Source organism: Hemicordylus capensis, chromosome 17 (assembly GCF_027244095.1).
Source record: "Hemicordylus capensis ecotype Gifberg chromosome 17, rHemCap1.1.pri, whole genome shotgun sequence".
Taxonomy (NCBI): domain Eukaryota; kingdom Metazoa; phylum Chordata; class Lepidosauria; order Squamata; family Cordylidae; genus Hemicordylus; species Hemicordylus capensis.
Window position 1 is genome coordinate 13,523,321 of NC_069673.1, and position 27,875 is coordinate 13,551,195.

Genomic DNA, 27,875 nt, shown 5'->3' on the forward strand with positions numbered 1-27,875 from the left:
GCTGGTCACTGCTGGGAAACTGAATGCAGAACTAGAATTTTAGGACTGGAAGAGATCTTGGAAGTCTCCTAGTCCAAGAAATTGAGCCGTAGGAAGAAAAAGAATAGTACAAGGCACAAGCCAATGTCATGAGACAGAGAGTTCCACCGGTGCTACCAGACACTTGGGATGTTGCCCAAGAATCCAGAACTCAGCACCACCAGTGGAGTTTTCACCAATAAAGCCTTCCATGGTTCCCAACACCTCTTTACAGAAGAGAATGTTAGATTGTGAGCCCTGCCGTAGTAAAATGTGGGTGACTGGAGAGAGAGGGAAGGGAAGGGTCCACTTGGCATTCTGGTGTGATGCAGGCTTTGCTGAAGATTACAACATTTGTTGACATGTGGTATTGTTTGCTTACTCAAGCCAGTACAGTGGCTTGAGATAAACTATTTATCTGATGGATAATTGTTTTTCTCAAGCCACTGTACTGGGTAATTTTTTTTTTCAGGGTGGATTCTGATTGTACGTCCCTAATTTAGAGTGGGAAAGTGTTATGAGAAGGAGAAACTAGAGCCCTCTTGGGATTGCAAAGGGTTAGTAAGCATAAAGTGGAGTGAGGAGGGAGTTCTGGGCAGGTTAGGAAGTTGGTTAGAAAATGTTTTAAAATGCGAAAAAGGAAGTTGGTTAGAAAATGTGGACTTGGTGGGAAGGCGAATCCAGAATGGGAATTGTGTAAAGAAGAGAAACAAACAGGGGAAGTAAAAGACAATACTGGAGAAGGAAACATGGATGGAAGGAAGGATAGGCAAAAAATAAATGAATAACACGATGCCATGGTCTATAATTCATTTATAAATCACATGCTGATCTGGAAATCTAGAGTCTGTTTGAAACGGTCTTTTCTGAAAGCCTTGAATTTCTAGGAGGAGAATCTTCAAAAGAAGAATGGGAAAGAAAATGAGAGAGAAATAAAACGAAGGAAACGGAAAAGAAAGGAATCAAAAGAAAGAACATGCAAAGATGAAAGAAAACAGGGAAAAAAAAGAAGGGACGGGAAAGGTAGCAGGAAAGATTAAATCACAAGAGAATGAAAATGAAGGTGTGTGGAGAACCTGTCCCTGAAAGTGAAAGAAAACAGGCAATAAAGAAAATCGAAAAGAGGGACAATCTTTAGAAGTCCTTCCCCAATAAAATGCTTTTGTGCGTAAAAACGGGCCGGATTTGGGTAGCCCGTCCGAGCTGTATATTCCGGGGGCGGGAGGGGAACCCTCCTAACCGATTTCAAGGAAGTGTGTGCAGGATCGCAGCCCTAACCCTCCTCTTCTCGACCCACTTGGGAGCGTAGCTCATTCATTTCCGCGGAACGTTAGTCAAGGGCGCTTCTTAGGCGAGGGAGCGGTTTTCTTTCCGCGGGCAGCCCGGCGCGTCGGCGGATATCTTGCTTGGAGAGCGGGCAGAGGCGCTCGTAGGTGGATCTGGAGGTCCAAAAAGCTTGGCAAGTGATGCAGGAAGCGGGTGGAGGCAGACAGAATCGCCTTGGCCGCCCTGCCGTTGCTGAAGTGGCAATCCAAACCCCAAGGCCGGCGCGCTTCTGATCCAGGCGTCTCGCGCTGCCGTCGGAGTCTTTCTTCCTCCCTCGGGCCGGCCCAAAGAGGCGCCTCTCCAAGGATTTGGGACAGGGCAGGGTGGGGTCTGAATGCTGTCGAGACAAAAAAAAAACAGAAGGGGGGAGGGAGAGAGAAACTTCCATCCGATTTCACACCACTTTGGAAGAGCAACGTCAGCGGCTTCCCGAGGGACCCGATGCCGTCGTGCGAGCGAAAGTGAGGAAAAGGCCACGAGGTACAAAAACTTCAGAAGGAAGAAGAGCCGGCAGGGAGGAGATCAGAATCTGCAATAAATAATCACCATATCAGATAAGGACGGCATGGCATTGGATCCTAGGGATTTTCTCCCCTCTTATATATAATAACCCGAAAGGAAGTGTGTGCAGTGTGTGCATTGGGGCCAATTTGCAATTAGTAATGTAAGAAGTACCTGCCTCTTTGGTTATACTCAATTCATGGTCTTCCCTTGCCTGTATATCTGCTGACTTTCCTTATCCACCCATCCCACTGGAATTGAAACTGTTGTATTTAGACCCTGACTTGGGTGTTGAGTTTTTTAAATGTCCCCCTGAATATTTATCTCTAAATTGACAAATGTACGTAACAATGGGTAAGAGACAGCCAAGATACTTGGGCTCACATCTCAACATCTGTTTCTTTCCAGGAGAGAAGTGGAATTCTGCCGTTGAAAGGGACAGAATTTCCATTTCCTTAACTTTGGCTGAACTGGCTGGCACGTTTAGTATGAGCGCAAGTATTAGGATTAGTAGCCGACATGAGGGAAATTACTCAAAGTAGCCCCGTGAAAATTAAAGCACAGTGCTAGGTAATGTCTAAGTTGCCCTTTTAATTTCAATAGGACTACTCTGAGTAGTTTTCCTAATTATCTCAGTCATTATTCAATAATAGTAGTAGGTAGGTATACTCTGGGGGTCTCAATCCTAGGCACACGCGCACCCTTTTTTTAAAGTGCCGTCGAACTTGGTGGGATTTACTCCTGCCTAAATGTGAAAAACTGATCTGAGTGATTTCAGGTGCCCTTGATTAAACCTATTTAGGAATCAGGTGCCCTTGATTAAACCTATTTAGGGATGCGCTGCAACAGGCTATTTATGACAGCAATCTCCAAGTTGTCTCCAGAACCGCTGTCCTATTTCCACGCAAGCTTGTCGGTTGTCACATCTCCCGTAAATGACTTTTTTTTTCCCCTCTAAGAAGCCTTTGGAGTCACAGACTGTGAACGTTTCGGTTGGATTGGATTGGATTATTTCTTGTTTACACAGTCAGGCAGGTGTTATTGATTGGTTTGTTTTATCCAGACATCGAGTCCTTTCCAAGGACCTGGGATGGCTGAATTTTGTTATCAATATTGTTCTTGTTATTATAGATATCGTCGCAGAATATAGGCTGTTCCCAGTAATGTTGTATTTTGTAATTGGCTGATGGTGATTTCTGTGGCCTCTATGGTGTTGAGGTGCTCTTCAAGTTGTGTTGGAATTGCACCTAGGGATTGGATTATTATTATTTATTTATTTATTTATTTTATTGCTTCATATGTCCAACTCGCTTTTCTCCCCGATCGAAACCCACAGGGGTCCCAAACGCGCAGTATCCAAAATAGCGAAGAATTCGCTAGCAAACTCCTAACAGAACAAAATCAACAATACAGCAAGTTCTCTTGGGCTGACTTTTTCCTTTCTCCCTCTCTCTCTCCCTCTCTCTCTCTCTCTGTAGCTAGGAGTTTGTTTATTTAAACTGGTTTGATTTTGCATCGGAATTCCACGTGAAAGTGGATTCAGATTAGACCCTTTCACCTCCCCTTTGGGGGTTCTGTCCCCTATTCTGATAGCCCTTAACGACGATCATTTCTCCTGAGCAGCCCTTATCACAGCAATTAGAAGGCAAACGACGTCCTTCCCATCAGATGAACTCCCTGGAGAACCCTTAAGTGTGTGCTCCGAGATTTCCGTTCGCGCCTATGGAAAGAGCGAGTGTTTCTTAAACCCGGCCTGAAAAGGCACGCGTTTCCTCGAGAAACCTCGGGTCACCAAAGGCAGACTTTCCTTCTGATCTGGAAGTTCTGAGTTCTCCACCCCACACGAAAAAATCTCCCAAAGCGCCACTCTGCACAAATGCCATGCTGGACTCCTAAACCGGATTCGATCCGCAATTGACCAGTGTGGGAATTTATTCAGCCACACACTTAATTCCCAAAAGGAGCGAGTTGGTTTCGTTAGGAGAGCCAACCAATCTCTAGTTGTAAATGCTGGAAGGGTCTCCCCAACAATGACCCTCCCTCCAAGGTGGTCCCTACCAGAAATTTGAAAACTCCTCTGGGGCGGAGAGGGTCAGGTCGGAGGAGCTTCTCGGCAACCCCAGCGTGGGACCCTCTGAAACCAAAAGACACAACGTAAATAGGAATGTGAAACCGGTTGCTTAAGTCTATTTACTTGTGAGGAAACCCCATAGATTACCATGGGACTGACACACACACCACACAGCGTTCCGAGGTTCTAAGAGATACAACGTCTCTTAAGCACATTTCCGTTCCATTCTTTTCAGCAGGAGAAATTAGCAGGTCCGGGTTTGATTGAAACCAATCAAATCTGAAAGTGCTCGATCTGGGCTGGATTGTGAGAGTTTAGAAACCCCGCGATCTATCTGCAGTTAAATTTGGACCCATGAAAGCCAGCATCCTGGCAACTCCCAAATCGGATCAAAGCGCACAGAAGAGGGAGGCTTGACGTTCTAAAACTATTTTCTAGACATTTAAAACTCCAGTAATCTTTCCCCAAATTATTAACAATGTTGAGTTATTACTATTACTATATTTATATCCCGCTCTTCAACCAAAGTTCCCAAAGCGGTTTACATAGAAAAATTAATAAGACATCAATAAGATGGCCCCCCAAGGACTCACGGTCTAAATAGAAAAATAAGGCACATACCGGTAATAACCACTGGAGGGATGTTGTGCTGGGGTTGGAAAGGGCCAATTGCTCTCCCCCTGCTAAATATAAGAGAATCGCCACTTTAAAAAGTGCCTCTTTGCTCAGGTATTACTGATCTTGGGCAAGATCCAGCCAAACTTTAAATTCGGTAAGAAACATCCCGACGAATGAGTCAGATACTCAATGGGATAAGTTAGTCATAACATAAATCCTATTAATTTCAATGGGAAATCATGACTCATTTGGTCTGGATGTGCCCCATTGATTTCACCTGAAACCATTTCAGCAGGTTCTCCAAACTCCTACAGAGCACCGTAGGATTTACCTCTGAGTAAACACGAATGGGATTGAGGTGTTAAATGCTTGACATTGGATCGATTAGTAATGGTATTAACATTCATATTAGTAGTCGTTTTGGGCCAAACAATACCTACAGAAATCAGTTCTGTTCCAAGCAAAGTTCTATAGAAAATTAGTAATTTTGCATTTTGAAAGGATCTTTTTTTAAAAAAAAACAACAACAACCTGTCAGCCTTCTCTAATCTGAACGAATCCTACTTCTTAAGAAACAAATCCTTCCGAAATTATTTCCCCATCCCCCAGAATATATTTTGCTTCTTAAATACCGACAATAATAGCACAGGGGGAAAGGGAGTCAAACCATGCCCAAAGTATTTTCTGTAGGAGACGGACAGGCCAAGAAACGTCTGGAAAGGCCAAGATCTAAATAGCTTTGTTTTTATTCTGTTGTAAACCGCCCAGAGACGTAAGTTTGGGCGGTATAAAATGTTTTAATAAATAATAAATGAATATAAATAAATAAATCATATAGGAGGCAATAGGGAGTATTTCCTAGGAAATATGCGAGTCAAGGAGCCTCAGGGCGTTGGGGACCATTTTGGACCTGTTCGTTAAAGAATAACGTACTTAAATGTCAGTCTCACCGATTTCAGATGAGCTTACTCTAGGAAAAGCGTACTGAGGAAGCCAGAGGGAGAGGGACACTATTTTACTCAATATTCTACTATTCTGTTCTCAATTTGGGTCAGGAAGGATCCGTCCCAAATGAAGCATTTTAAAGTCCCATCCATTTCCAAGAAAGAACTCCTATATCGACAACTCAACATGCACTCAGTGGACTTGTTTATTAACTCTCTCACGCGGGAATCATACGATTTTTTTAAAGTGTTCCGATCTAGCGAGATAAATTGTAAGCCTCTAGGGTATTTTTCTTCTATTTTTCTTCAAAGATGTCGTGCACACTTAGATAGAAATCTCGATTGAGAAGGAAAATTTGGAAAGGTGATCTGGAATTCCAGTTTTGCTCCAAAAGACCTATGGGGCAATTGTGTTCACGTTTACTCAGAAGTAAATCTCACTCGCTTCAGTGACACTTAACCCTAAGTAAGTGTGCATTGGGTTGCAGTCTCCACCTGGCCTCCTGAACACTAGAAAATGTCCTGTTGACCCCTGGAGAAGTGGAAAGTTGCTAAGGATCCTTTTGCAACTCTAAAATGCCCCATTTACAAATCCGTAGAAAGGCTTTAGAGGGTTATGGATCGAAGCCACAGGTGCCTTAGTCTTTAAAGTGTGTTTGTGTGTGCGCGCGCGCGCGCGCGCGTGCTGGGGGGGGGGGTTGAAGTGTATCAGCTGCTTTCTAGGAAGAATCCTCCCAAAGTGAGCTTTTGACGGTAAGCTAGTTGCGGGGGGAATTTGAGCGATGCGTAAAAACGCACACGCCTCGCACCTGCTGTCTGTGGTGGGCAGGTTGGCGGGTCCACCTTGCCTCTCCCCGCCGAGTGACCGCAGCCAGGAGAGGGAGGGAGGGAGGGGTGTGTGTCTTTACTAGGTAATTTATGCCCGAGCGAAGGAGCGAGGCCCCCTTTCCAGTGCGTGCTCTGAAGGCGAAGTGATAAATTATCCGCTGCCGCGTAAAGCTGGCCAAGAAGGACCGAGGATAAAAAGACCTAGAAAGGGCCCTTTGAAGGCCAGGAAACCAAATTAAAAAGTCAAAGGATAGAGGGGGAGAGCCGGCACTAGCTGCAGGGAGCTCGCCTGGCTTGGAGGCCCTCCTCCAGTATCAGACTTGGCCTCTCCATCCCAAACACAATTCATGGAAGTCTTTTTTTTAAAAAACCCACAAAAAACCATCGAACTCTATTGACTCCAAGGAATGGAATGGCAAACACGACAAAGCGTTTGGGGGCAGCTTAAGAGACCTGATCCAGGGGAGGTTTGCTCTGGAGCAAATTCCACTGGGTTCTAGTGGGGTTTCCCGAGTGGCATATGCTTACCCAGAATCAAATCTCACTGCTCGTCAGTGGGTGAGTGCAAAGCATTGCAAAGTAGTGAGCAAGCTCTGGGGCTCTGCAGAACTCTTCTTAAGGTTAAGCAAAATGACAGAAAGTGGGAGGGGAAAGAAAAAGGTGGACATGGTGATTGAAGACCCCAAGTCTTCAGTCTGCCTTAAGAGGAGTATAGTGGACAAGAAGTGTTAAACTTAAAACAACAACAACAAATATTCATATACCACTTTTCAATAAAAATTTCCAAAGCAGTTTACATAGAAAAATAATGAATAAGATGGATCCCTGTCCCCAAAGGGATCACAATATAAAAATAAAACTAAGATAGACACCCTCAACAGCCACTGGAGGTGCTGTGCTGGGGGTGGATAGGGCCAGTTGCTCTCCCTGTGCTAAATAAAGAATATCACCACCTTAAAAAGGCGCCTCTTTGCTCAGTTTCACAGGGGACGGGATAGAGTTATAGGTCGGAGGAGTTTGATCGCAGAGTCCTGCCCTTAGTTAGTGGGTGAATTCTCATTGGGTTCAGTGACAGTCTGTCAAGCTCTTCCGCGCTCAGGCGTGTTCTGGATCACACATTAAAGTGTTTCCCCCGGAACGAATCCTACATTCTCTGGGAATCTGGGGACAACCCAAAACTGAGGCCAAGAAGGAGAAAATGCGTTTCCCCCTCCCGAGTTCCGTCCTCAGTAGGGAAAAAGGACAGAGAATTAAGCTGGTCATATTAGCGCTTCTAAAACGCACCGGTTGTTGGCTTCTTTCTCGAATCCAGCAGCTTTTTAAAAGGCTGGGGAATAATATTTCTTCATTCCGCTGCGGCCGGATATACCCCAAAGAGTTAATCCTGGGTGCTAATGACAAGGATCTCGGAGTCTGTATAAAGGAAATCCTGGCTGGTTTTTACAAATAGAAGCATGGAATTGGGGAGTGGGGGGGTGGGACCCGCCAGTGGGGACTTGACAAATATTTCGAGGCAGCCCAACTTAAGCCACAGAGTCAGCTCGAAAGGTGAGTCTTTTGGCAAACGGCGCTGGCCCCCAAACTCGGATGCGGCGCAAACGTCGGCGCAGGAAAAAGCTGAGGTTTCCCGGTACTTAAGGAGGCAGGCGGGATCATCCCTGCCTGGCGAACAGCAATTCTTGCCTGCAGACACGCTTGCGGATTTGGGACACGGGGGTTGTTGGGAAAGACGGAGAGCCATGCGCCCTGGGCGCACAAGGCTCTCCAAAAGCGCACAGAGCTCTCAAAAGCTCTCTCAGAGCGCATGGATTCTCGCTGCCATACATGCCCAGGAAAGGTCCAGCGGCCTCTTTTTCTTTTTCTTTTTGGGCTCTCCTCCCTCTTGGGAACACGGGGCCCCTCACACACCCTCCCAGCTCGCCCCGCGTTCGGTTGCGCCTGGCGGCATACATGTCAGAGTTCACGGATCTGGCTCGCTGCTAGCTGTAAAAAGACGGATATTAAAAGCCCTCTAATGGATCCCGCGCGAAGAAGAAGGGCTGCATTTTCACGATGAGGGGGGGAAGAGAGAGAAATTGCGTCTGGGATGAAAAACAAACACATGGAAAGAGGCGGGGAGGGGGGAGCGGCATCAAAGCTGGCTGGGGGGGGAGCGCCCCCCCCCCGCCGCCGCACCGCCTCAGCCCTGCACCTGGCCTTGGAGAACAGGGCGAGGGGATCCGAGCTGAAGAGAGGCGTGTGGCCCCGGAGAGGGTTCTGCTTGCCCAGGGCGCAGAAAGTCAGGGGGTGTGAAAAGGCGAGGGCGGGGGAGTCCTAGGTAGGTTAATGAGAGGAGGTGTGTAATTCTGAGTGCAGAAGGGTCCTTCGAACCCCGAATGCAACCTAATCAGCTTGTAAACAAAATGCAAAGGATGCCAGATGGCACGAGAAGAACATAGGAACAGCCTCCCTGAACCAAACCATCCCCGGAGGCGAGCATTCCCCTTGCAGGAGTCACCCACTAGATGCCTCTAGCAAACTCCCTGTCAGAGCCACGCCCTGCCATCTCTCCCCGGCACCTGAGAGTCAGGGATACTTCTTCTGAAAATGGAGGCGCCACTGAGTTCTCACGGACCCATTCTTTGGCTCGGATTTCTAACAGCCTTCGGGAGCATCCACTGCCACATCCTGTGGCAGTGAGTTCCATCAGCCTTACATGAAGAACGGCTTTCCATTCGCCAGTGATCCAACACCAAGTGTGCTTAGGGTGGCACCTTATAGTTGGAGCGGGGGACCCCTCCTTTCGAAATTACAGAGAGAGAGAGAGAGAGAGATGGTGCTGTTATTTCCACTAAAGTAAATGTGATTGTTTTACTCAACATCCAAACTTCAATCCACTTGATGTAAAAACAGCCTCATTGGTCGTTCTTCAGGCATAGGCGTGGATTGGGGAAAGCCCCCCCATTTTCCCCAATAAATATCTATATTTGAAAGATTAACATCATTTTTCCTCACCGGCTGGGATGTAAAAGTTCCATACATGTCACAGGAGTGCCTCATAAAAAACAAAAGAATCACTTTTCTGCATCCAACTATCCAGTTGTTTCCAACAACACTGGCAGTCCAGATGCATCAGGGAGCTCAAATGCAAAGCATGATGGGCTATTCCTGGTCATCCCAGCATCACAGATACACTCCCTCTGTACATGGAGGTCCCAATTTGTCCTCAGGGCAACTCACCCTTGATAGGCCTCTCCTAAGATCCTCAAAACTGCCCTGTTGCAAGATACCAAAGGTCCACCTATCCCAGTTTTCTGTTTCCAATAGTGGTCAACAAGATGCCCACAGCAGGGCATGAAAGGTAACCTCTATGCTCCACCCCCTGGATTGTCTGCAGTATCTTTCCCCAAAAAATTCTGCCTCTGGGCTTTAATTTAACTATTGTGGCTTTAATTTAACAGGAGCCCTAATAGGGAAATACTTTGGCAACTTTAAACTAATCAGGTCCAACACAGGGGCCCAGAAGTCATTTCCCCCCTAGCCATGGAGGGCCTCACGCCTGGCTGCATCTATGCATCTATGCTCACTGAAAAGTGAAGTTTGTGGTAGATTCTTCCTAGGAATCTAGGCTGTCATTTTTAAAAAGCAGGTTTCTAGGCCTCATGGAGATACGTTTGAAAGTATGTGGAAATGTCTGCCGAACTGCTAATAGCCGACGAGGTGACGGAAATGGATTTCTAGTGGTCTAGGCATGGGACATTCGTACCCTTGCCTCTCCTAGGACTAGAAAAAAAAGAATGCCATTTGCAGAACCAATATGCTAGAAGATACATTACGGAAAGGTGTCTGATTGGCAAAATGTACGTAGGTCGCAGAATCTAGTTGTTTTCAGACTGCAGGTTTTGTTTTTGTTTTTACATGACATCCAGGAGAACTCATACCAGAATCTTTGACATACTTCTTTCACAACCCACCCATCTTAGGATACCAATATTTCTCATTCCAGAATCCAGATTATAGGACAGTCATGCTCTGCCTGGGATATTTCTGAATTGAAGACCTCAATATTTTTGCCAAAATCTTTGCTCATTTCCCCTTCTCCTCTGACACTGTACAGTTTCAAACAAATTTTCCCAATCAGGACTAGCAACTTTTATATATATCCTTTTATATATATCCAACTTTTATATATATCTTTTATATATTATTTAAAAAAATAATTTTTTAAAAGATGCCAGCTAAGCTGTTTAGGAGCTGAATTCTATTTCTGTTGGCATAGTCTGTGCTTTTCCTGTGTCCCCAGGAGAATTATGAGCTAAATATTGCCTGTATTTCTTATCTGCTCTGTTTGCTGGGTATCTTTTTTTTTTCTCCTTGTTGGAAGTCTTTAGGAGCAGCACAACAGACAGAAATGCAACGGATGCAGCTTTTGACATCAACTGCACCTGTTGGGTTTCTGCTTCCCGTGCATCTCTTAAAGGCACAGGAGTTTTATGTGGAGTAAAACTGACAGTACTCATCAAAGATTCCTTTTTTGTCCTTACTCAAAAATGGACCTGTCTGGGACGCAGATTCCTGGCTTGACTAGAAGACTTTCAAAGTCCCGTCCTGCTCTCAGATTCTGGGGTTCTCTGTTCCAGGCAACTCCTATGTCTGAATGTGAAGCTGCCTTCTACTGAATCTAGTTGTCTGTCCATTTAGGCCAGGACTGGTATCTGAGGTCTTTTCTAACCTAGGATTGAACCTACGTCAACAAAGGAAAATAGGAAGCTGCCATATGCCGAGTCAGACCATTGGTCCATCTAGCTCAGTATTGTCTACACACAGACTGGCAGTGACTTCTCCAAGATTACAGGCTGGAGTCTCTCTCAGTCCTAAGGGGAGATGCCAGGGAGGGAACTTGGAAACTTCTGCATGCAAGCAGGCAGGTGCTCTTCACAGAGCGGCTCCAAGGGGAATCTCTTCCAGTGCTCCCACGTGTAGTCTCCCATTCAAATGCAAGCCAGGGTGGACCCGGCTTAGCAAAGGGGCCAATTCGTGCTTGCTACCACAAGGCCAGCTTTCCTTTGAGGTTCTGCCACCGAACTATCGGTTCTCTCCAATTCTTCTGATGGGCGTCAGTAACTCAGTCAAGGGGACATTTCTAGATTCCAGCTCAGGCCTAGAAAAATAGGTCAGAGGATGCCGAAAGTTATGAGATGTTTCTTCTCTCTGGAAGCCACAGCCCCCACAGTTCTGGAGACAGGGGCAAATGGGGTGATCAGAGGCCGGGACTGACATCTCCTTTCTGTAGAAAAGTTTGTTCAGGCAGTGCTAAGAAGAAAGCAGGTCAGTCCGTATGTGCAGATACAGAGATGGACCATTACGAGAGTGAACGGAGAGAAATTATCATCCCATAAGAGCTGCTTCATTCAGGTTGCTCTGCATGCAGTTGCTGTACACTTGACACCAGTGCAGATATGCTTGACCACTGGGTGCCACAATCATCGTGCGTGAATGGCCGATGACCAGAGACTGAAATTCCTTAGAAACACAGGATTGGGCCATAGCTCAGTGGCAGGACATCTGCTCTGCATGTCAAAGGTCCCAATTTCACTCCCTGGAAACATCTTCAGGTCGGTCTGGGTAGGACTCTCATCTGAAACCTTGGAGAAGCTGCTGCCAGTCAGTGTAGACAACACCGAGCTAGATGGACCAAGGCTCTGACTCAGTATGTGGCAGCTTCCTATGTATTAAAGGCAGCCATTTCCCAGAGAGAGACTGTAACTCAGTGGTTGAGCACCTGCATATTTGCGTGCAGAAGGTCCTAAGTTCAGTCCCTGGCAGCATCTCCAGGTGGGCCTGAGAGAGATGCCTGCCTGAAACCTTGGAAAAGATGCTGCCAGCCAGAGTCAGTGTAGACGCTGCCGGTCAGTGTAGGCACTACTGAACTTGATGGACTAGGGGTCTGACTCTGCATAAGGCCAAGCATCCCTGTGTTCCACACAGCTTCAATGCACACCCATTCAGCCGCTGGTCTCCGAGAACACACTTGCATGCCTTCCATAGCTTTCACCATGGTTGGGTTAAGATGGCTTCCCCAAGTGGCCATGCTTGCTTGATGCGTGGCACATGCTCTCGTGCAGAAATGCGGCGGGTGAATTAAGATGCCATCAACTGGGGAAGCCCAGAGCAGCGGACTAGCCGTCAGCTGGTAACTTATTTCTCCGCTTAATTGAATTATGGCCGTCTGTGATCACCATTAAGGGCCTTCTCAAAATCAGCACATTGCTGGCACAACCCCGGGAAACCACAGAACACCCCCTCCCCACACATGATTCATGGCACGAAAGCAGTATTAGTGGATTTTCCTGGAACACTGGCTGATCTTGTTGTTCTTGGCTCGGCTCGGCTTAACATGTGAAGCCTGTTATGTGAACCATGTGCTGTGAGGGGCAAGATCCAGAGACGCTTTGCACCTTCCTCTCCAGCGCAGGTCTCCACTCCCCCCACACACACTTTTTGCACTTCATTTTCAAGGCCCAAGGATGCCCTGAAAGGGTGCTTGAACACTAGAAGATTGGGGCATTAATTCTAGATGGTTAAGGGATACATATTCAAGGCAGGGGGCCCTTGATGAACAGGGCGCCATTCGAACAGGGAGTTCTGCCGACTCCGAGGACTCAGTAATGCAACTCTGGGTTTGGCAATTGAAAGCAAGCACATTTCAAATGCTGCAAACTCCGAAAGGGGTCTTTTGCAATTGGAGACACTGTCTTTGAATTCGCAGAACCCTGGATCTGGGAAACAAGCAAGTGTGTGTGCTCATCTCACATCACTTTGATCCTGTGCCCATTTAATTCAGAGCAAGTCTTATGTGACTCAGCATTGGAGCCAGCGAGAAGAGTCCTGTGGCATCCGGAAGACTAGCACATTGAATGTGTCATGAGTTTTCCTAACCCCTTCATGAGAGGGGCCATTTAGCTTAGGTTTATGCCACAAAAGAAAGATGTTGCATCATATAGGGTGGGTTTGAGAATGGAGAAAATACGCAAGTTATTGGTTCTACAAACCAACTCCTATAGAAACCTGTAAGCTTTTCACTTCCACAGGAGTCTTGCAGCACGATCCAATGCATGTTTACCCAGAAGTAAATCTTGTGCAGTGCAATTGGGACTACTCCTAGTCCGTAGGAGTGCAGCCTTAATCTGGACAGTGAACTTGCATTCCCTGGGATAGGTTTCTTATAAAATAAAATAAAATTAAATTAAATTAAATTAAATTAAATTAAATTAAATAAAAAACAAGAACAGTAATAATGATAATGATACTAACTACACCTTTCTGTGTGATGTACAGCGTTTCATAAGCAGCAAAGGCTAACTCCTGCCTTTAACAGCCTATAGTTTGATTAATACGCCCAACTATCTTTTAGGGGCCAATTCCTATAGGAATAGACAAGCTTTTGAGTTACACAGAGCTCTTCATTTAGGTATTTAGATATGCATGAGTGTATGGATGTATTTAATAGTGAATAAATTATTAGTTCAGGGAAGGAGGAAAGCTGACCCGAGGAAAAGGGGGGGGGGGTGTCTAATTTTGCCCTGTGTTGGAAATCTGGTCAGGAATCTGTTGGCTGTGCTTTGAAGTCTTTATCACACGTGTTTTCTTCGGGTTTTAATGGGGGTGGCAGTCCAGCGTTAATAGGGACTTATTAAGTATACTTGAGAGAGAAATCGAATTTTTCCCCCCTGAGTTTCATAAGCGGTTTGTTTTTCTGCAGGCGCGCAGCGCTCTCAGAAGCCAGGAAGGATGTTTAAATCAACAAGAACACACCGGGTTCTTTCTCATGAGTTGCTTTGAAGTCCGGCTCCCGTAACCTGTGAAGCAATCCAGAGAAACGCGGAGGGGGCGTAGCAAGCTGGTTATCACGAAATTGTGGCGTGGAAATTGTGTTTCGTTTGATCCCAATGAAGATGAAAAGATGCTTTTCTCTCTTTTTAAAAATCAGACTCTAATCATCAGGACGGGCGCTTAATACTCAGAGGAGTAAAATTGCCTTGAAATCTGGTGGGACTTTTGACCTCAAAATTAGGAAGTTGAGGAGTTTAGAGATCAGATCCGAGTTGGAGAAATACAGATCCTATTCCTCTACTAGGAATAATAATAATAATAATCTGCCATAAATTAATGGCTCAGCAAAACCAATTGCTGTGAAAATCTTCAAGCTTCTTACTTACACAGGACTGCTTAGGATCTTTTCCCTGAAGGTAAATCCCCTAGTAATTCGGTGGGGCTTCCTCCCGAGGAAAACATATTTAGGAGCGTAAGATCTGGAAAGTCATTCACTGGCTGACATGAAGGAAATTCCTCCAAGTACTACCATAATTGACATTAAAACGACAAGTTGGGCAATGCTTAACAACTTTGAGTAATTTCCCTCATCACGTCAATCACTGATTACATCGAGAACATACCGCCTTGATGAGTTTGATGAAAAGCGGTATAGAACTTATAGGAACTATAAATAAAAATGAAATAAAGAGAAATTTTGACTTCCTGTATATAGAAGGAGTTGGATTTGGGGATGGAGGTGATGCACATTTATGTTTATATATTTATATTATGCACGGTATGGTGAGGAACTGACTGTTTTATTTCAGATTTATCTTTAAATATATAGGATATATTTAAGGGGCTAGATGCATTTCCCAAAGACAACGGTTGTCTCCTGAAGAATTGGGAATTTATCGGGGACATTTGACGGCTCAGAGATTAGCCAGTTCAAGCAATTTCGTGGGTGTAAGTTTTTAAGGAAATGTGTCGGGTTTTTGTGGGAATATTTTACAGCTGTGTGTGTGAAAATTGTGATGTAGGACTTTTCGTTTGAAGATTAGAGGGGATGTTCTTTCTTTTTCTCGCTCTCGCTCTCTTTTTTAAGGACAGTTTCTGCATTGGTTAGAGAACTCATGCCAAGATCCTCAACTCAATTTTTAAAAATTGAATAAATTCTATTCCCACCCCCACCCACCCCCCACTTCTCCACTGTAATCTCAGTTTTACAGAACGGTTGGGAAAGGCCGCGTTCCTCTGCCCAGAAAGCCTTGAGCGGTTGGATATAAGCAGAGAAGCGCGTAGAAGCCAATGCCCAAATGTGAGTCTTGATTTGCAGTGGAAATTGCGCACATGCTTAATTTCCCACTTAAACTAAAATAATGGGAAGGGGAGATTTTGCTTCTTGCAGCTGTCTCCGTATGCCCTCGCCAAACTCCGCTTAGAATGCAAAGTTGCTAATTTTCCGATTTCAGGAGGATAGGCGGCTTTGGATGCATCTGCCGTGTCTGAGGTTGGAGGGCTTGCTTTTCTGTCTCCGGAGGGCTCGATCCAACTCAGAGGAGCTAGGTTGCAGTCCCATTTCTTTGGATTGGGGAGTTAAACCACGTGCACGTGGCCCTTCGAAAATCAATCAGGACAACTCAATAGTGATTGGGTTCCCATGGCAGGATCGAGACCAAACTTTCTGTGAGGTTCTGGGCGCAATCTTTGCAAACGCAGAACCGAAAAGATGAGTGGTGTATTTATTTATTTATTATTAATTATTATTATTAATATTATTATTATTTTATTATTATTAATAATGCATTTTAGAGAAGAATTGGGAGGCACGATCCGACCCTAAAGAACCACTTTTAAGCGTCCCTTCCATTTCAATGGCAGAAACTGGTGATAAGGTGCGGGTTTTCCTCACGACGGCAGAATGGATGACTTTGGAGATGTTATCTTTGGAAATTACAGCTCCCGCGGGAGATATTTGTGGTCGTTGTTAAGCAAATTGGATCAACATCTTTAAAGAGTCCGTGCGGTCGGCTAGCTAGCCCCCACCTCTTCTCCTGATGGGAAGCTGTGCCAAATCTCAAATTTGGGGACCGGAATGGTTTTTCTTTTTCTTTTTAAGTTGCGCGTAATTAGAACTGCGCCTCAGCGATATGCGTCGAATAAAGGGAGCGATAGGGAAAGGTTGGCGAAGGAGACGCAGACTAGTCCATCTCTAGTTGAGAGGTGGTTGCTTCTCTTAGAATTGAAAATGAGATGATGATGATGATGATGCTAATTTGTATAGAAGTTTTGAATATGTTGTGTGAGCCGCCTTGAGATAAACTTGCTTCGAAAGGCAGTATATCGATTGATCAAATAAATTGTTATAAACTTGTTTTGAAAGGCGAAAAGGATTTAGCGAAAAAAATTGTCGTCGTCATACTGGTAATCTTTTCATGTGTATTATGTGTGGTTGTTAAGACGTTGTATAGCGCCGTGTGATAAATTTGCTGTGAAAGGTATATAGATTTGTCAAGTATATTATCTATCTGTTTATTTAGTGCCTTTTAATACCTCCCCATGTATACATCTCTGGGCGGTTTACAATTAAAAAAATAAATAAATCCCTATTCTCCTGTTGATAACTTTTAAAGGATTACAGACGTAGTGGTTGTTTTAAAGATGTTGCAAGCCACCTTGATAAATTTCCTCTGAAAGGTGGTGTATCAGTTTAACACACACATGAATTATGACCATAGGGATAACTTGTTTTGAATTGTATAGAGATGCTGTGAGGTTTGCAAGATGTGATAGCGTTGCCATAGAAGGCTGTATATAAATGTAGCCACAAAGACAGAAATAAATTCTTGTCGCTCCTACCTGATGTGTTAGCCTAATGTGCGCCAATAAACATAATATAACCTATTATATCTTTTTAAAAGTCGGTTATTGACTTCGGAATATTCGATCAGAGGTGTTGTTTCTAACTTTTTGTTGAATCAAACGAACTCCGATGCGCTGGAACGTGGTGGGGGCGGAATCTGGAAGAGAGTGACTAGCCCACGACTGAATGAGGATTTGAACCCGGGGCTCTCAGGTCCCAGTCCGTCCTAATCCGACGAGAGAGCCCTTTCTCTGCGGCCCCTCGAAGATTTGGGAAACTTCCAGGTTTTAATAGGTAAGAAATCGGCCTTGGATTGAGAAGAGCCGTACTTGCACACAGTGGCCAGCAGAGGGCAGAGCGCGTACAAGGCAGAGGCAACGCGGGACTAGACCAACTCCGCGCCTCTTTCAAAGAATATGAGAGTCAGAGGAGGTCTTGGAGGCCATCTAGTCCACCCCACTAAGAGCAGAAAACAGCTACAGTTTGAATAGTAGTATAGGACACCTGTACAGTGCAAATCGCAACCTCCCAGATTTGATAACTGTGGGACGCCAAAAGTGTGTCATTCACACGCGGGGGGGGGGACACCCGTGTGGAGTAGCATCGAATGAGCTGGTTCATGAAGGGATCCTTCCAGTTATTTAAACAGGACCACACTGGAATCTTTGGGCTGTGGATTGAGGCGATGAGTGGTCAAGGTGAGGTGTGAATCGGTTGTTTTAAACTCACTTACTAGAGTGAGAAGTAGAAGCTGTTCGTTTAGTGGGTTGCTTCCGAGTAAACATGCATTAGTATTGCCTTGTCAAAGAAGCCTCTAGCAATCAAGTGATCCAGGAGGTAGGGAGTAAAATTCGCATTGATTTCGAAGAGGGAGGAGAAAAATAAACCAGATTCCCTCGGATTCTGGTTTTTCTCACGCCGGACTATTTGACTCCCGAGCCTTGTAGAATCCTAATTAAACTTTCACCGGAGTCCAAGTCCCTGAATATTTTCTGGGCTGGGGAGGGGTGGGTAGTCCGTTTGGGGAGGGTGTGGATAGCCACTTGGGCAACTGGAAACCCAGACATGTTTCAGGACGGAGACTGTGTGGGTCAATCTCCCACCCCACACCATTCAATCACAAATGCAAAATCGGGTTTTTAAATTCGACTTTGCAGGATTCGAATGTTTTGGAAAGAACGTTGTCCGTACAATCGCATGCCTATTTAAAACTTTAAACCCATAATAGAGAATGTCAGGGAAGGGGTGTGCGTGTGGCGGAGGGATCTAATTTGGGAAATATTAAATTCGTGTTGGTGATTTCTGAAAATGGAAGTCAACCCCCCCCTTCCATGGGATTTACTCTTGAGTAAGCGTGCAGATTACAGCACAGAAGGGAGAGCCGCAGAACGCAGTGAGAGTTACTTCTGAGTAAACATGCCTCGGGTTGGATGGTTTCTGGGGAGTGAGACGCATTAAATTCTCTGGACCTTCTTTCCGAGTCAGTAGAGGAGTGATAGGATTGCAAGGATGTTAGGCCGAATACATGAGAGGGAAAATCCGTTTTACAGAGATCTTGATTCGCTGTACAAGATCTCAACGGAATATGCAGGATGAGATGGGAGCGATTTTACTTCTTAGCAGTAGGTAGATTTTAATAATGATTTTATATGGGGTTGCTTTCTTATCATCTAAGCCGCCTTGTGAGATTTTGTGCCGGAAAGGTGGGCTACAAAATTCCTTAATGAGAAGATAAATAAAGATAAATAAACCCCACGTGGCTCGTTAGGGAATTTACTGCGTCAGGTCTCGGCCCAGTATCCCAAACTCCAGAAGTTCAGTCCTTTCCCAGCCGGAGACCTGCCGTCAGGGACTGAAAGGGATTGAAATCCGTTTAAACCGAATTGTATGACTTGCGATCCGAGAACAGCCAAGAAGCCATTCTGGCTTGTAAACTGCAGGAATCACGGTCCCGAAACGGACGGAGGAAACACAATCGCACGTTCGTGGGAAAAGGTGTTAGAAACGCTTAAGAAAACCCCGTCTCATTTAGTTCCGTTGGCTACATAGGATTGGGGGTCTTCCGGATCTGGTGCCAGGTTCAATCCCTGGCAGCGCCCCGTTTAGAGCTGAGAAAGATCCTTGTCTGACTGAAACCTTGAACAGCTGCTGCCAGTCAGTGTCCATAGTCCTAAGAGACCAACGGCCTTGACTCGGTAGGAGGATGCAGCTTCCTGCCTTTGTATATATCACCCTTGGGAGAAAATCCTCTAATTTTCAATGGGCCTTCCTTTCTCTAAACACCACTCCAAGGGAAAGTGTGTGTGATACTTATCTAGAAACGGCCTTCCCCTGATTGCAGGGCAAATTGCTCCCCAGTAAAGATAGAGGCTCGGCCTGATCCTTCTCCCCATCGCCTAGAACCCAAAGGGCTTTCTTCTGAGTGACACCTCGGACGCCTTCTTTGAAAGCAACCCCCCGGAATCTCTTGGATGAGGTTCCATTCCCAGGAATGTCTCCACAACTCTCACTCGCTTCCCTACGCTCAGGTAAGGTGTTGGAAATCGGGGCGCTCAATCTGAACGACCCCGCTCAGAGACCTTAAAGGGTAGTCCCTATCCCAATAGAAACCAAGGGCCCAAGGCGCACGGATTTCTCCTTTTTCTTCTTCTTCTTCCTTTTGCGCATATGACTTCGCAAATGCGTATCATTCGGATTTCTTGCCCCTCGCCTCGTCTCTGAAGAGAAATGAGAGGCTAGATTTTTATGGTGGCGTTTGTGCCTCTCCCCAAGTACTGAGAGAGGACCCTACTCTGAGTTGGGGGGGGGAGACTTTCTCACCATCACTCCTCCCCCCCACCACCTTTCCTCCAGTCCTCTGATATTTATTCTAAAGGGAAGAAAATGCCATTTTTAAATCGACGCAGTTGGAGTGGGGAGAGTATGGTCCCACCCCACCCCCAGTTTTGGGGAATGGGGGCTATGGGGGGAGGAAGGGGAAGCGTATTTCTCCAAATAGCCGACCCACCGGTTTCTCTGGCCTGCTGTCTCCCCCACACAATCGCCTTCTTGTATTGCACCTCCCCTCGGCGGCATTCCTAATTCTGGAGTTTTCCTTCGCAATTTCACGAGATAATTGTGTCTAAATCCGGGATTGTTTGCACTGGGGCGGCGTGCGGGGAGTGGGGGGAGAAGATCTCTTCTAAGGAAAACATCCATTTTAATTAAAGCGAGCGGAGTTGGGGTTTGTAGCGGAATCGCCTTCTGCAATCTAAAGAGCTCTTCATTTGCGATTATTATTTTAGCTTGATCTCAAAATTAAATAATCACATCGGAGGTTATCCCTCCCTCCTTCTTCTTCTCCTTCTCCTTCTCCCGACGCTCACTACAAAAGAACAGGCGTTTAAAGTGTCTGAGTATACAAAAACAGTCGGATATATCCAAATAAATTATTAAAATAAAATAAAATAAAATAAAATCGGTTCTAAACGGGCAATCTTGCAAGAGGAGCTTGACTTTCACGCTACATTTCCTTTGGAGGTGCATTTTAGACTTTTTTTCCTTTTTTGGGGGGGAGGGGGAGGAAATACGGCAGAATGGTGGGAGGAAAGAGAAGGGGGGGGAATCAAAGAGCAGTGGAAATCTTTATTTTATTCGCCATAAAGATAACTTAAATAAATTCCCATATTTGCCTGTGTTCTCTCGGGAGCCTTTTGAGAAATCCTGGGGTTTCCCTTTATCTGGGTCACCCATAACCTCGCGCCGTTTCAAGAAACTCCAAGGGAAAAAAATTTTTCCAGATGCTCTGTGACAATTAAATAATAATAATAATAATAATAATAATAATAATAATAATAATAAATAGATGGCAACCGAAATTGGTGTGTGTTTGGAAAGCAGTATATTTTACCCGCCTCTTGAATTGTTTGGGCAAACATAAATCCAGTTAGATAACATGATACCAGGAGATAAGAACGGGAAAACACTACACAGTAGCGCCATAGAATGTATATTAATCCTTATTATTAATATATACATCTGTACCTCATTTTAAGGCCCAAACTATACACGCGATACCCCGACCTAGTGCCGAATCAACAGGAGAGAAGAGAAATAATAAAGGCGTCCGCAAGGGTTGGTTTTTCCAGCGCCAAACCTAGAATTCGTTTCTCCTTTGTTTTTGGCATGTGAGGGGCCTGTGTCAGTCCATAATTGCTTTACAATGGAAAGTACCAAGGCCTTGCGCGAGGCGATAAAGAGGAGTAAGGGAGGATCTGTGGGTCGCCGGCAGGGTACGAGGTTTTCCAAGCCCACCCCTCACCCCCGCCCCCACTCCGCAAGCTGCGGCCTGCTTTGCTCCAGTCCTCCTTTCCACGAGCGAGGTGGTAACGGCGGGCAGAAATAGGTACCCCTCCTCCTGGCGCGTAATGGCCCAAGAAGGTCTCCAGCCCGCTTTGCTCCATTGTGCGCCTAGGCGCAAAGTTGGAGACAACGGTAAGGCCCACTGGAGGAGGCGCGGGGCAAGCCAGTAGGCCTGGCTTCCCACATTCCTAGCCAAGAAAGTCCACCCACCCACCCCACGCCCCGGGGGAGTCCAGGCGCCTTCTCTTCTTCACCCCAGATTACCCCTCTTCAAGCCAGGCAGAGCAGAATCGAGCCGGTCCTCTCCAGCCGAGCGCAGCGCTGCGTCTCGATCGGGAGGCTTCTGAGGACCAGACTCAGGATACTGGGGGGGTGGGGGGTGAGTGGGCTGGCATAGATAGGGGTGCTTTGGGGCTGAGCTGTGGCAGCGACTCGAATTCCTAACCCTTCTTTCTTAGTTAGCCCTTTCAGCAAGGAATCCTGTGCTTGCGCGTCTTAGGCGCCAAAATGGGTGAACTACCTCGAGTCCGCCTTGCGCTGCCCTTGTACCCCAGATGCCGTGCGTGTGTAAAACCCTGGAGGAGAATCAGGGGAGAGATTCTTTATACGCCCCCGCCCCCAAACACACAGAAGCACACAATTCACACACATCTCATGAAACCCAGGCAGATAGTTTGCCGTATGGGTCGTGGATGGAGAGGTGTGTGTGTGTGTGTGTGTGTGTGTGTGTGTGTGTGTGTGACGGGGGGCTCCCCAGGTGTAAGCAGATCTAGGAGATCTGTGACGACCTTCGCTTTGTGCCCCACACAATGAGGGAGAGAACGCTGGATGTCAGGAGCTTCTTTGGGGAGGGGAAACAGGGGGGAGGGAGAGATTGAAGACGTGGCGGGTAGTTCCCCGGTTGCTTGCCAACCGGTGTCCGTGTCAGAAGCAGCAACAGCAGCAAGGACACCCCTCCCACCCAAGGCGTACGGCTCCCAGCACTCCAGATGGCCCCCCACACAGTCACTGTCACCCCACACAACACACAGCCTGGTCCACCCCAAGCACATCCCCTCCCCGGGAATTCCATGCAGGTGGCAGTTACAGTTGTCGACGCTTCGGGAGCTAGCCAGGGCAACCCGACATCACTCTGAAAATGTGGAAAGAAGCCAAGCCACCTACCGCCAGGTGTGAAGCGCGCCGGCCTGCACCCCCAAATTTCCTGGTTGGTTAGGTGGGCACCTGGGCGCCGCAGAGCCCCGCTGCCCAGCGGGGTTGCCCACGCATCCTCCTCCTCTCTCTCTCTCCTTTCCCTTCCCTGCTTCTCCCCCCTTCAGCTGGCTTTCATCTCTAAGCAGCCGCGTCTGTCTTCGTCCCACCAGCTTTCAAATCCACCCCTCCATCCTCTTTGCCGGTTCTTTCTCTTTCTCTCCGCCCCGCCGCGGCTTCCTGGATCCCCCCTTTGGGCACCCGGTCTAGCTGTTCCAGAGGAACCCCCTCCCCTCTTCCCTCTCCTTTTTATCCCTCCACTCTAACCTCGTTACCTGGGGAAACTCCGCTTCGGCTCGATACCTGGCGGAGTATCTTTTTTGTCAAGCGCCCTAGAAGGAAGGAGGGGGGAGAGTCTTGCCTGTTCTCCCCCCTCCCTCCCTCCCTCCCTCCCTCCCTCCGGTATTAACATTTCTTTTCTCTCTGGGATTTTCTTCCTTCCTTTCTTCCGTCCTTCCTTTCTTTTTCTTTTTTCTTTTTTTTTGGAACTGCACTATTTGACGTCGAGGAAACCGCCTCACCGCGGCGCACGGATCTCGCGAGTACCAATTGGGAGTTCAAATGTCAACAAGTTTTTTTTTTTCCTTTCCTTTCCTCTCCTCCTTTTTGGGAGAAGGCGGGTGGGATGAGGGGGGAGAGGCGGAGAGGAGGAGGAGGAAGAGGAGGAGGAGGAGGAGGTGAGGCGGCTGCCGGGGTGGGTGTGTTCCTCCGCCGCAGTGTTCCGCCGCTTCTAAACGGAGCGCCTTCTGGTTCGGGGCTCTTGGATGGCACTCTGCAGCGCCAGCGCTCCGGGGGCGAGCTTCTGCCCGCGATTGCATGCCGTGCCGGGCTTGCCCTTGCTCCGGGGCGGGCCTGGCCGCCCCCTCCGGCCCGAGCGGGGCTAGCCGAAAGGCTGCCCCCACCAGCCCGCCGCAGGTGATCCTCCAAGCTGCCCTGCCGTCGGGGGGCCATGCTCTGACCCCCGATGGCCTCCGCCTCCTCTGCGCGCCGCCGCCGACGCCGCCGCCGCCTCCTGCAAGCCGCTCGCCGGCCCTGATCCCAGCCCGCGCGGCCACTGACCGCCTCGCCGCTCGCCCCCGCAGCCCGCCCGCGCCCCATGGACGTGGCCGCCGGCCCCGAGGCGCTGGAGAGGTGCTTCAGCCGGGGCTCCGCCGACTGCGCCAAGATGCTGGACGGGATTAAAATGGAGGATCACCCGCTGCGCTCGGGACCCGCCACTTTGGGAGTCCTGCTGGGTGAGTCGCGGCGGGCGGGCGGGCTGGCTCGCCGGCCTGCTGCCGCTTCCTCCGCCTCTGCGCGCTCTCCCTCTGCGCCCGGGCGCATTTCCCGCACTCTCTCTCCTTTGGTGGCGGCGGCGGTGGTGGTTTCTCACCACTCGCAGGGCCCCGATCCCGCGCAGGCGAGAGCTCCCTCCGGACCTGGCTTCCCGGGCAACGTGACAGGCGGGAACTGTCACGGTCGGGATCCAGGCCACTTGCCGCGTGTGGACGCATTTCGGAGTGGAAATCGCTCTCAGCGATACTGGAGTTCAGGGTTGCTGGAAAGAGGAATGGCTTATATTTGGGGGGGGGGGGCTTTTTTTTTAAATTGGGGTTGTGACAGTTTGATTCTGAATACATGTAAATGACTGCTGTTCAACTTAAACGCAGTCTATTTTCTTTGACAATCCAGATCTGAATCCCGCTCGCCTGTTCCCTTCTTCTCTTCTTTTCTCTCTCCACCCCTCCCCACCCTTCTTCTTTCTTGTACCCCTCGGGTGCATGTAAAAAACAACCACCACGAGTCTTTGTGTTTTAATCCCAAATCTCCAGACTCGTGTGAGTTGCAGAAGAAGCGTGCACTCGCTGCAAAACTTTCGCACCGAACCATTGCGGCGCACTTAAAAGGAAAGTGTGTGTGTGTGTGTGTGTGTGTGTGTGTGTGTGTGTGTGTGTGTGTGAGAGAGAGAGAGAGAGAGAGAGAGAGAGAGACTCCTTTTAACCTGTAGCCTCTTTTGCCCCAGCGGCCTCTTAGTCGAGAGAGACCTTTAGAGGGACGACAGACACCGTGTAGACTTTGCCTATGCACGTCAGAATGGGCCTTTTCTTTCTTTCTTTCTTTCAACAACAAAATGATAGAAACTAGACTGGGTTTTTGGAGAGCTTAATTCTCTCTCTCTCTCTCTCTCTCTCTCTCTCTCTCACACACACACACACACACACACACACACACACACACGATTGAACTTCAGCTCTTTTGGGGGAACTGGGGAAAAAAGTTTTACTTTCTTTTTCTTTCTTTCCCCAAAGTGCCTTGGGGAAAGAAAGAGTGAATGTCCCCTTCCACTTTTTCACACTGAGGAGATCGCACAGGGTTTTCCCTCAGGTGGCTAGAACCCTCCCCCCCTCCCCCAATAGAGTAACACATTGTTAGAAAACGATCAAGCAGATGCAATCAGCAAATTGGAGGCTGATCAGATCGGCCCCGCTTCTATACATCGGAGCGTTTGCATATGATCTCACACACCTCAGGTGGAGATCTACGATTAGGGGATAGTACTATTGGTATTAGTCATGGCAGCGTTTGCATTTGTAGTGGGATCAGGTGTTTAACTAATATTTTTGGAGGAGAATAGTGAAGCAAGTTTGTGAAGTTGGGCACTTTACGACACGTAACCCTCCCACATTCTCTTGTGGTGTTTTTTAAAGTCACTCTTCTATCTGTACTAGACTCCTGTACGCCGCTCTGTGGGTCATACAAGCCAGCCCGAGTGAATAATAGCGAACGCTAATTGTTAACCGTGGCCACTCCCTCATGTTGGGCAGTTATAACTATTAATAATAATAATAATAATAATAATAATAATAATAATTATTATTATTATTATTATTATTATTATTATTTGCCAAATCCAGTCACTAACATCTGGTAGACTGTGTGTAAATACCATAATAATGATACTGATTATGCTGATTGATTCTGAGGATGCTGATTGAATTTAATAAAAATTAATTTCATTTATTGGCAGTCCCATCGCAATTGTAATGTGCCTATCGTAGTGAGTATTTGGATAGTGAACAGCGACGGCTGAAGCCTCGCTAATCTCACCCGATGCTTTCTGCAGAGCCCTCTAGCTTTCTGTGCGTGTGGATGTTACTGAGTAGCAGCCAAGCCTCGTGTGGATATTAGTGAACAGTCCCGAATCCGCCTGGGGAGGCTAGTGAACAATAGTGAATCCTTACGCGGAAGCTAGTGCACCGCTGCGAATCCTCGCGTGGGTACGAGTGAATTCTCGCGAGTCCTGCTGAAATGGTCTGCGGGAATGGGATTTGCAAGTCTTGTGAGCTGGATTTGACACGTGTCTCTGTCTGTCTGTCCCTGCTGTTTGTCTTCGCTTCTCCTCAGGGTCAGACTGCCAACACCAGGCCGTCTGCGAGGGCTGCCAGCGGCCCATTTCGGACCGCTTTCTGATGCGCGTCAACGAATCCTCCTGGCACGAAGAGTGTCTACAGTGCGCCGTGTGTCAGCAAGCTCTCACGACCAGCTGCTACTTCCGGGATCGCAAACTCTACTGCAAGCAAGACTACCAACAGTAAGCGCAGGGGCCCCTTTTCCTTCCCTTCCCTCCCCGGAGAAAAAAAAAAGATACTCCAATATTACTCCGTTTGCACTTCGGAATGGTCCTACTTGAGTCAGTTCTGTTATAAGAGCGTCTCCCTTGCAGGTTAGCTTCTGTGTGTGATCTCATTCCGGTGGTCTTATGTTTATTTTTGTGGAGTGGGGACTGGTCTCTTAGTTTTGGGGAGGGCTTAAAGGTTGGGGAGATTTCGAATAGAATGCCCGGCGCTGAAGGTCAAAGTTTCTCTTTGCCCCCAATCAGATTCCCGAGTCTTTAGATCCCATTGTTGCGTCAGCTGCTGAAGTTCTATTATTGCGTCATCGGAGCGTGCGCTGGCTTGTCCGTCCGGGAGCACGAGGCCCGAACGTGGCTTTTTAACCCTGGTGTAGCCTGCCTCACCTGAAGTCTATTGGGCTACTTCAAGGGTCAGGTCGTGGGAGATCGGAGGTGTGTGTGGGTGTGGAGTGATACAGCTTGGTGGCGCAGAAATCCCTACAAGGGGAACCAGTGCACACACTTGATGATCCGAAATGGGTTGACTTCGAATTAAAAAGCCATTGCGATCCACAGGAAGCTGCAGTTTGGCAAATTTAGTATGGCTATCTGTGGGGTTTCCTGGCAAGTACATACACTTCCCAAGTCGAAAATTGTTGGTTCCATTAAAAATAGCAGGTTTTGCTTTTTCGCCGTAAGGGAGTCATGGAATATTCTTTTCGCAAACACTGCACGATCCTTAAAGTAATTTATTTGAACTGAAGTTGCAGCTTTATGTAGGCTTACATGAGAGTCACCGATTTACTACTAAGTAAATCCACCTCGGACTGCGCTGTTAGGCTGAGATTCTGGACATCCTTACATCGGAAGTAAATCTCAGTGAATTTAATAGGATTTACTTCAGAGGAGGCCTGCTTTCTTTCCTAACGAAATTCTCCCGAGGAAAATTACCTGTAGAAGATCTTTTAACTCACGTTTTCTGTGTTCTAGACTTGTTTTTGAATACTGGGAAACTGAATGCTCTTTGTATCCAGAATGGAATAATATTTCTTTTCTGATTCGCGACTTTGTTGTTGTTGTTTTAAGATGTATATAAACAGCAACTTGTGTGTTAAAATATCAGTGGGAATACATGTATTCCCAGCAATTAAAACCAGAAAATATTGCCATGTTCCTTTCTTAATGAATACTGTTGATTTGATTGGAGGGCTGAACAGATTTCAGTTTGTTAGGTTGTGAAGATTTTATTATTTTATTTTATTTTATTTTATTTTAAAAAACCTTTCTCGGCTAATGCGGTCGCTTGAGGTCTTGGTTAAATTGTTTTGGGGGAAAGGGAGCTGTAAACTGTTGGAAGGGGAGAATAGTAAACTTTTCTAAGAAATCCTGATTAATTTTGCTAGGAGGGACTGAAGGAGAGGGAAAAAGTAAAATATATTTGTTTGGAAACCGAAGGATTTCCGCGCTTTAAAATAGTGGGGTGGAACTCCCATATCTTGTGGGGCTCGTATTAAGGAAAAAACACATACCTCCCAACAAAATCTAAGGGTAAATAAAATGAGTTATTTAGGATGTACTTCTACTTGCATTAAGTGCCTTTGAACAAAGCGGGTAAGTAATCTCTGTTTGCTTCGGAGTAAACAGAGATGAACCCCATTCCATTAATGGGGAGGGGGAGGGGAGGTTACAAGAAGATGATTTCTGGGAGGGGGGTGTTAAGGTGTCTTT

At 47.0% G+C, this 27,875-nt stretch overlaps 2 protein-coding genes across 7 annotated transcripts in view; both read left to right on the forward strand.

Annotated features, from left to right (window-relative positions):
- The window catches only part of MVB12B (multivesicular body subunit 12B), a 165,343-nt gene extending 148,338 nt beyond the window's left edge, over positions 1-17,005 (forward strand). For all 4 annotated transcript variants that reach the window (XM_053281992.1, XM_053281985.1, XM_053281989.1 and 1 more), the window contains exon 10: positions 14,048-17,005. In XM_053281992.1, coding sequence (XP_053137967.1) covers positions 14,048-14,143 — 96 coding nt within the window. In that variant the 3' untranslated portion in view covers positions 14,144-17,005. The remainder of the gene's footprint in view (positions 1-14,047) is intronic.
- LMX1B (LIM homeobox transcription factor 1 beta) overlaps positions 1,681-27,875 on the forward strand; it is a 137,859-nt gene continuing 111,664 nt past the window's right edge. The window contains exon 1 of one of the 3 annotated variants that reach the window (XM_053281995.1): positions 1,681-1,824. Coding sequence is in view for 2 of the 3 variants with exons in the window: in XM_053281994.1 (XP_053137969.1) it covers positions 26,005-26,126 (122 nt within the window). In the remaining variant the exon portion in view is untranslated. Of the gene's footprint in view, positions 1,825-25,713; positions 26,127-27,875 lie in introns of those variants that run through there. The other 2 variants (XM_053281994.1, XM_053281993.1) reach the window with 2 other exon arrangements.